At 39.1% G+C, this 9,963-nt stretch overlaps 1 protein-coding gene across 5 annotated transcripts in view; it reads left to right on the plus strand.

The window, feature by feature from the left end:
• UNC80 (unc-80 homolog, NALCN channel complex subunit) overlaps positions 1–4,591 on the plus strand; it is a gene marked incomplete at both ends in the record, with an annotated part of 248,689 nt that extends 244,098 nt beyond the window's left edge. For all 5 annotated transcript variants that reach the window (XM_081242187.1, XM_081242190.1, XM_081242188.1 and 2 more), the window contains 4 exons: positions 283–364; positions 1,310–1,421; positions 2,630–2,829; positions 4,325–4,591. In XM_081242187.1, coding sequence (XP_081098313.1) covers positions 283–364; positions 1,310–1,421; positions 2,630–2,829; positions 4,325–4,591 — 661 coding nt within the window. The remainder of the gene's footprint in view (positions 1–282; positions 365–1,309; positions 1,422–2,629; positions 2,830–4,324) is intronic.
• Between the last annotated feature and the right edge of the window lie 5,372 nt (positions 4,592–9,963).

The raw sequence follows: 9,963 nt of genomic DNA on the forward strand, positions 1-9,963 counted from the left end.
GTGGCTTCAAAACCAGGGGTGTGATGTTTTGCCGAATGATAGATCTGACATCAGTGATTGAAAACAGAATCTCAATTTTGGCAGCTTGGGGCTACGAGGCCTCGTCTTCCCTCCTAAACCTTTGAAAACTCTCATCCCGGGGATTCTTTCCCAACCTTCCTTCAAAGATAATGGTATCTTTGAAGTGACTGTTTCCTGTAAGTGATTTTGACTAACACCCACCAGACAGTGGTCTTGTGTGCTTGCTCCAGGGCACACTAACACTGCTGATGCTCTCAACAGGGTGGCAAGTGTGCAGAGTGAACCTGGCCAGCAGAACCTCCACACTCAGCAGCCGCTGGGGAGGAAGAGGGGCCTGAGGCAGGTAAGCAGACCCTGGAAGGGCAGGAGAGTCATCCTGCGAAATGGAAGGTCAACTCAGTTTTTAATGCCCATGTATATTAAGACTATATTTTACCTTCTCCCCACCTGAACGAAGCAGTACAGAGCAACTTTAAAACATAGTGAGTGCTTGGGCAAGCAGAGAGTTTGGGGCTTCTTCTATTTTTAGCTCTTAATCTTCTTATTAGCAAAGCTGATTACTTGGTAAAATAAGTGGGCCTATATTTTTATTTGCTCCCTATCCAGAAACCTTTGCCAGCCAAACTACTGAAGATTCGTGATAAGGTTAATTTAAGGCCTGTTTCTGTAGAGAGGCAGAGACAGTCATCCTTTCCTCCTCGTTTCAAGATTAATAATTCAATTTAAAACTGAAATCGAAGTAAAGATCATCTTTATAAATTTCCCTAGGTGGGGTTCCTTTACGTTACTGTCTAAATAAAAATCTAAATGAGGCTTTGTGCTGTTGCTTTGATGGGAGCATCCCAGCACTGATTTGGAGACCAGACATTTTCCCAGTACCTGAGGTGTTTTTCATCAACCTCCCCTTGAGAGTTAGCATATGTTCAGCTACAGCTTTTAGATGAGCAAAGGCTGATTGATAAGCAATCAGTTAGTTTTGTATCCTTACATTCACTGAAATTCTCACTGTGACTATTTCAAATTATGTTAATGTTCTTAGGATATATAAAGGAGTAATAATCGTTAAGATAGAAGTAGCTAAGGGGATGCCAGAATCAAATACACACTTGTATTTAAATATGCAGAAAGAAGTTTATTTTATTGGCTATGAATGTTAAGGAACAACCATAAGACTCCACAGAGACCCACAAAGAAGGGAACAAACCATAGTCAGAATCCTCTGAGCTCAGTCTTTCCTCCCAGGCAGTTAGTTCCTTCTTGCTAGTGTTCTCCTGCCTGTTCTCTTTAGCTAAGACGTCCTCTACTATCACGTCAGAAGACTCAGACTGAACCCAGAAACCGCCATGGGGCTCGGCTGTCAACCACCCGCAGGAGCATTCAACCTAAAACGAAGCCATCGGGTGAGGCCTCCTGTGTCCCTTCTGACTACACATTGACACGTTGCCCTGCCACACAGCCAGGAAGGCCTGCAGAGACTGAGCTCATGCAGATAAGCACACCTTGGGGAGCCACTAGGGAAAGGGACAAAATTTCCCAGGAAACTTGAGTGCCTTTTTTTCGCTCACCTTTCCCAATTCCATCCCTCCCCTCATGCACCTAGGAAATGGAACAGTCCAAGGTAAACCACAGATGCTATGAAATTTGATGATAGAAGGTTGTGTTTCATTTACCCAAGCCAGGAAGACAAAGGAATGATGAATATTAGGGACTTTTAAATCTTGTTGGCAGTTGTTATGAGCAATGACCAAGTTCACTTAATGATCTATGCCAATTTTGTTTTTATGTAAAAACTATTTATGTGAAAAGGCTATTTAAAAATTTTTTTTAAATAAATTAATTTTTTTATTTATACTATTTATTTTTGGCTGTGTTGGGTCTTCGTTGCTGCACGCAGGCTTTCTCTAGTTGCGGCAAGTGGGGGCTACTCTTCGTTGAGGTGCGTGGGCTTCTCATTGTGGTGGCTTCTCTTGTTGCGGAGCACGGGCCCTAGGTGCGTGGGCTTCAGTAGTTGTGGCACATGAGCTCAGTAGTTGTGGCGCATGGGCTTAGTTGCTCCACGGCATGTGGGGTCTTCCTGGACCAGGGCTCAAACCCTTGTCCCCTATGTTGGCAGGCAGATTCTTGACTGCTGTGCCACCAGGGAAGTCCCTGAAAAGGCTATTTTATGCAAAAATGATTTTTGTACCCAAGTCCTAGTCTTTGTAAGAAGGTGAAATCAATACATATACATAATAGTCTAATATGCTCTCATTTACTGATAAACCAGCAATGTCTTTACCAAGAAAAGTCAAGTCAGGAGACACTTGTTAAAACTAATTATTAAGGGCTTCCCTGGTGGCGCAGTGGTTGAGAGTCCGCCTGCCGATGCAGGGGACACGGGTTCGTGCCCCGGTCCGGGAAGATCCCACATGCCGCGGAGCAGCTGGGCCCGTGAGCCATGGCCGCTGAGCCTGCGCGTCCAGAGCCTGTGCTCTGCAACGGGAGAGGCCACAACAGTGAGAGGCCCGCGTACCACAAAAAAAAAAAAAAAAAAAAAAAAACTAATTATTAAGCACTGCCAACCTACTTTCCTCCTATTCCTATTTACTGCTCTACTTCTGACCTACAGCGGATCAGAAACGATCTGTGACCTTCACTGAGGCTCAGGCGGAGCCAGCTGGAGCCCCAACAGACATGCTTCCTGCCACAGGCCAGCCACAGGGCTGCAGCCCAGCCCCATCCAGGAAACCAGACGGAATGGACAAACCAGTGCTCACGTCTTCCCCCGCCATTGTTGTTGCTGACCTTTACAGCCTGTCTCCCAAGCAGGTGAGGGCACTGGAGAAACAGGCAAGTCTTGCTCCTTGCATACTTCTGTCTGGGAACCATTGGGATATGCAGATGTCATCCATATGACTTAAGTCTGGGTCTGTAATGTTTTGTTAGACAGACACTGGTCCCGTCATCATGAAAAGAAACAACAACTGTAAAGTATATGGCCAAGAATACATCTACTTAAGAAGGCATAAGAGAAATCTTCATACTCTTTGTTATGAAAATCCTAAGAAGAAATATTTCATAATTAAAATAACCATTGAAAACCAGTATATAATACATGATTGACAGTTCAATTCAAAAAAATATATAGATAAAGTTACCAATTTAGATGAAACTTTTAAATATAGAACCTTCTGAATCCCGTGAGAGGAACTTTTGTTTTGATCTTTTTCATTGTTGTTTTGATCTTTTTCGTTGTTGTTTTGATACTTTCTTGTTGGTTTTGATTTTTTCCCTGCTTTTTAAATTTTTTTAAATTTTTATTTATTTATTATTATTATTATTATTATTATTATTATTATTATTTTTGCAGTACACGGGCCTCTCACTGTTGTGGCCTCTCCCGTTGCGGAGCACATGCTCCAGACGTGCAGACTCAGTGGCCATGGCTCACGGGCCCAGCCGCTCCGTGGCATGTGGAATCTTCCTGGACTGGGGCACGAACCCATGTCCCCTGCATCGCCAGGCAGACTCTCAACCACTGCGCCACCAGGGAAGCCCCCTGCTTTTTAAAAATTTATTTATCTTATTTATTTATTTTTGGTTGTGTTGGGTCTTTGTTGCTGTGCAGGCTTTCTCTAGTTGCGGTGAGCGGGGGCTACTCTTCATTGAGGTGTGCAGGCTTCTCATTGCGGTGGCTTCTCTTGTTGTGGAGCATGGGCTCTAGGCACGCATGGGCTTCAGTAGTTGTGGCACACAGGCTCAGTAGTTGTGGCTCATGGGCTCTAGAGAGCAGGCTCAGTAGTTGTGGCACACAGGTTTAGTTGCTCAGCGGCATGTGGGATCTTCCTGGACCAGGGCTCGAACCCATGTCCCCTGCATTGGCAGGTGGATTCTTAACCACTGTGCCACCAGAGAAGTCCCTTTTTCCCATTTAATGATAAAAATGCTTTTGATTTTTATCATTAAATTCCCATAGGTCCCACATTCTTCTCATGGGTTGTTTAAAGAAAGCTAAGGGGCAATATACTATATATGTTTGTAAAGTCTTTAATGGTTAAAAAGCATTGTTATACCATTGTCTCATTTTTATCCTCACAGTCTACAGGATAAGTGGGGCAAAATATTATGCTCATGCAACAGGTTAGAAAACTGAGGCTTAGAAAGTTGGAAGGGCCTATATGAGGTCTCACATATACCAAAGGCTAAAACTGGGTGCACCCTTGGGATTCCTTGTCCAGTTACAGGTGTACAACAAACATTCTTTGATCCTTTTCCCTAGTACCCATCCTATATTTCCATGATGTTATGATCCTTTTGGTCACAGGGTGAAAGCCTCCCAGCTGAAGAAGGAGAAAAGAAGGAGGACACAGAAATACAAGGTGCTACAGCACATAGCCCCCTCTCTACTCAACTCTCAGACCCTGATGACTTCACAGGCCTTGAGACATCCATCCTCCTACAGCATGGAGACACTGTCCTTCACATCAGTGAGGAAAATGGCATGGAGAACCCCCTCCTGTCCAGTCAGTTCCCTTTTACTCCCACTGAGCTAGGGGAGACTGAGGTAGACCTAGATGAGTCTCATGTTTAATTCTGTACCTTTTAAGAGTTGTAGGTGTAGACGAGATGTGGAAGGGATCACTTTGCTAAAAGTTGAAAACTTGCGCTTGGAAAAGATGGAAACATAGCACTTTACACTCAATGGGTAGCACAAATCCCAGTGGATTTTGCTGTCGATGTGCATATTGTTTCATAAACATCTTTTAAAAATCAATGGCTAAGATGGTTTGGTTGTGTGAAGACCATAAAATCTAGGGAGGAATAAAGGGAAAAAGCCATTTCACTGCACATTGTTTATGATTCAAGAAGCCTTGAGCAGTTGAAAATGTATACTGTTACAGAGCTGCTTACCTAGGAATATTAACAAATAATGTGTTCTAAAAAGAGAAAGCAATTTTTTGAGGTTACATTATACATCTCATGCAAATGTTTATTTTTCTAATTTCAAAATCATTAAATCAGGTGGCTGTACAAGTAGCAATTTACATAAAAGTAATCAATAAGGAAAATATTAGTTTGGAGAAACTTGATAGCAAATAAGCCTGCAGCCATTTTTTTTTGATCAACAATACAGCCATTTAGAAGAAGAAAAAATACTATTTTTAGAGCTGTGGATTTTTCAATATTTATTTTTTAACTGTCATTTTCATTGCATATTGTAAATCAAAATGCTAATGCCATAAGATCATTCCATTTCATAACACATTAGAGAATATTCTAGAAATTATCAGACATAATTCTGAACTAAGAAGAACCTAAATAGCCTATAGTACAATAAAAATTAAATGTAAATATAATAGCTAGAAAGAGATGGTATTCCTACTTCTAGTCCTGACTACATCAATGCCAAGATTGGGAGATATTGGGAAATGTGATTACTTTCCCTTACAGTGTCCTGTGCCTGCCCTTGATGGCATATTTTCAGATATTATATTAAGGTTAGTGTTGTTAGAATTGGTTCAATGAAATAACTCTTTCTCAGTGTTAACAATATTCATATCCTTTAGATATTAAGTTTATGATTCTCTATAAACAGAGCTTGTATATTTTATTTTAACTTGAAGTTCAGTTACTTCAAGAAAAGTATAAAACTTGGCTTGTGAGGCTATATCTAGTGTGTTATTGATCCTATAGCAGGGCTTGGCATCATGTAGTTCAAGATTAAATTTCAAAACTTTAACAGTTTACATTAGAAAACTGTTACATAACTTCTAAGTGTATAAAAGCTCATATATATATATATATATATGTAAATTGGTATGGTGGTGAGGGTGTGTGTGTGTTTTCTAGTCCTCAAGCTAAAGTTTAGATTGTGATTACATTGCAATGAATTTGGAACCCATTCTGTACACTTAAACTTTGACTACATTGGCTATGATATGGTATATGTATATATAAAGGAGACCTACTAAACCCACCCAAATCACAAAGGAAACTTATTTTTCTCTTAGAATTGCTTACTAAACAGGCATTGTTTTTAATGTGATATATACTTTCAAATATAATTTGGGGTTTTGGTCTCATTCACTAATAGAGTGAAAGATATCTGTGAGTTAAAGGACAAAACTAAAAATTTCAAATCTAAAACTTCAGAAAGAAGAGGTGGTAAATGGCCTCATCTATGTTTTACAATATTTTCAGGATATTTACACTTAATGCTGAATTCTCAAATGCAGAAATATACATATATAAGTGGTTTTATGATGCTTTCTAAGCTGATATATTTCACCTGTTAAAAATTATGCTGCTCCCTTAGTGTTAGAGGCCTTATGCTTGGTAATTACAAGTGTCTGTGCTATATGAGTCTCTATGTATGTGTGTGTTTCGTTCCAGTTTCTTGATTCTTGACTCAAATTCTCTATGTATGATCGTATCAAATATTTAAAAAGTAAAAGGGTCAAAGAAGATTGTTAAATATCTGACCAGAATCCTATATACCTTTATATATATTTAAAAAGTATTGGGATGTTTTGAACATGACTATGCTGGCCTGTCTGCCTTTTACCCTGATTCCTTCACTCTAGTGTTATGGAAGTCTACTGGAAACTTTTCCAATAAGCTAAGTAATGTTGTACCTTGCAAAAAAGCCTCCACTCTGACAAACAGGGCCTTATAGAGTGGGAGTGGTTTCATACTGGGACTATGGAGATTTTGCAGATGTGTACATCTGTTCCATTTAAGGTGCCCTTAAACGTGTTGAATGTAATGTGTTAAATGTTTATGTGTAATTGATAAAATATCTATATCTATGTGCATAAGATTGTCACAAGATGTATTCTCAGGAATACTGTTACCTGGAGTTTGAAGGAATAATGATTTAAAAAAACAAAAAAAAGTCGGGCAAGATTAGAAAAAGTTCAAGATAAGTAACAATATTTTGTAATTCAAAATATTATTGAGTATATGACTAAAAGTTAATTATTACATATGATAAATATAGTATTGGTAATAGATCATTTATTAAGCTATGATTCTTAATATTTATCTTGTTCAGAGGAAAATTAAAACAGACACCTACTTCCCATGTATAAAAAATTGGACTCAACCAAGAGGTTGCTTCTTCTGAAATTAACTTTTGAGAGACCTTAGAATAAGCATGTATCATCCACGATAGTGGGTGTAGATTTACTCAGATTCAATTAAAGCAGTTCAAATTCTGGATACAGCATTTTATACAGCAAAACATTTTACTTTCATTTTTCAGTGTTTGCTGCTTTCTGTAATTCTATTAGATAAGTTGTTTTTTTCCAAAAAGGAAACTGAGTTGTTGAGTGCATTGGGGCAAGGCACTGAGAACTACGGTGTCAAAAGGTATAAATGGGCATAGCAGTGCTGGAGGAAAAAGAAATCTGTGGAGTTTCAGGGTCTGATTAGGGCCTGTTGAGTAGGCTGGAAGTAACTGATTTGCTATTTCAAGCCTCCAAGAGTACCTTAGGCAGGATGATATCTCCTCCTTCTTTAGTTATCTGTCCCTCTAGTCAATGAAAAACATTCTCCAGTCTGCTGTCCAGCTCTGAGAGTATCTGAGACAGGAATAGAGTGTATATAGGGACCTACAGGGAAGAAAGGGTCATAAATAGAATGACAGTCCAAAATAGAAATTAAATATCCTTCCTCAAGTTGTACATGAGATTAATAGCCTCCGGAATTTGCTGCTATCACACCGAGTCATGCTGTTGCCCTGTGACCTCACACTTCCAATTCCACGGCCTTGTCTTGGCAGTGAATAGAAAGTCCCACCTCCTCATTTACTTCAGTGCGTCCTAACTGCAGCATTTCAGAAACAAAGTTTGGTTTGACACTCAGGAGAATAAAAACAAGTTTAGGGCAGAATGTATCTGGAAAAACTTAAGACAAATTTTCTTATGTTATTTTAGGATCATTTAGGATTACAGATCAATGTACCTCCATATTTTTCAAAAGTCACTGTGACTGCAGGATGAAAATCCTTTATTAGCCATTTTATAGGTAAAAACAAAAGATTACACAGCCAACGTCCCTCAGATGACTATAAAGTTTGTTATGAATACTGAATGACCAAAGAGCATGGAAAAAATGCATATGAATAAATACTGAAATGTTTATGAAAGATATTTATGAAAGATAAGACTTCTGTGTTTGAATATGCACATATAATAAAATAAATCTAAAAACATTTAAGATGCCTGATTGAGTTTTGTTTCTCATTTTTCAACGTAGGGAATAGGTTAACTCATTCAGGAAAGTGTTCATTTTAGATCCCTGGGATGTGCTTTTGTTTTGGATCACTGGAGCTCGCTTTGACATCTCTCCTCAACCCTCATAGTCCGGCCTGAGGTCACCCTTCAATTGGACACCTCCAATTCCTTCCTCCTATTCCAAATGAGCTCCATTCTACTCACGCTTTCCTTCCCTAACTTTCAAAATAAAGCAGAATGGGCATATTGGGAGACAAGTTCCCCAGTGTGACTTCTCTGCCCAGGTATGACCATCTGGAATGACTGGTAGATTTCCGGGAAGGAATGTTAAGGACCAGGTTATGCGCTGAATGTGGCCAGAACCACTATGGAATACACGTTTACCACCAGTTCTTTTATACAAAGTGCTCTATCCTTACCCTCTAAGTTATGCTCTTGCTAAATCCCTTTTTTTTTTTTTCTTTCCCTCCCGTGAATCTGTTACCTGAAAAACTGTGTTCCGCTCTTGGTGGGAGTCGACCCAAAAGACACAACCAAGCCAAAGATCCGGAGAAGGACCTGCTACTTGCAGCAAGAAAGGAGAACACGGGGGATCTCTCCCAAAGCAGTGTCTTCCCAACAGGGTAAGTTTTATGCTAAGGGTACATGCGTATTGGTGAAGGGGCTTGGGCTGTGGACAGAGTCCAAGATTTAGTGGATTGAAGTCATGAGGGTCAGAAAAGGTCAACATATCATCTCTTAAGTTCCTGTTGATCTGGTGGTTGAGGCTTTAGGTTAATCATTTCCATTGAAAAGAACTGGTTGAATTTACAACTGATACACTATCTTCGTAATTGTTACTTCTCTTGCCTGATAACAGGCATTTGTTTCTGCATTCTTTGTCCCCTTAAGATCATTAATTACTATACAAAAGAATCTGAAAAAGAATACATATATGTATATATACACCCGAATATAGAACTATATATAACTATATAACCATATAACTATATATATATACATATAACTGAATCACTTTGCTGTACACCAGGAAGTAACACAACATTGTAAGTGAACTATACTTCAATAAAAAAAAAATGACCACCTATAGGACAAAATCACTTTCTTCTTCCTTAACAAAGACATCTCCATAGCTTATACCTTTTCTTACCCCAATACATAGCGCATTTCTATTATTATATCTGGTACCTTTAACCACATATATTACTTAGAATTCTCAATCCTTTGAAATTTTAATTTTTAAATGAAAATAAAGAAGTGAATATTGATCATTGTGAACTTTAAAAAAAAAAAAGAAAAAAAATTAATTACTGAGACCTGTTCAAGGGCAAACATTGTGGCCAGGCTTAGATGACAAAATAGCTTAGGCCAAAAATGCCTTCTCTTATGTCAAGAAAGCCATGCCTGGTTTTCTTTCTCCAGAGACCCCTCCTCCCCTACCTTATCTGCTTAAAGTTTTACTAGTTATTTTCTCCACCCAATGATCCTAGACACATTTGGCAAAGAAATAGCCACTCTTACCCTGTTCTGGATTTTGTCTTAACAGTAAATAAATGTATTGCAATTTGTCAATAAGCATTCCTGTGAGAGAAGGTAAGAAGGATGAGGGCCAGAAGCAGAGGAGAGTAATAATAACCACCACCATTTTATACTGAGTACCAGGCATCCGGTCCTGGGCACAGACTTGGATTCACAAATCTTAAACGTTGAGCATTGTCTTAACAGA

Source organism: Mesoplodon bidens (genome assembly GCF_964165515.1).
Source record: "Mesoplodon bidens genome assembly, chromosome: 8".
NCBI classification, from domain to species: Eukaryota; Metazoa; Chordata; class Mammalia; order Artiodactyla; family Ziphiidae; genus Mesoplodon; species Mesoplodon bidens.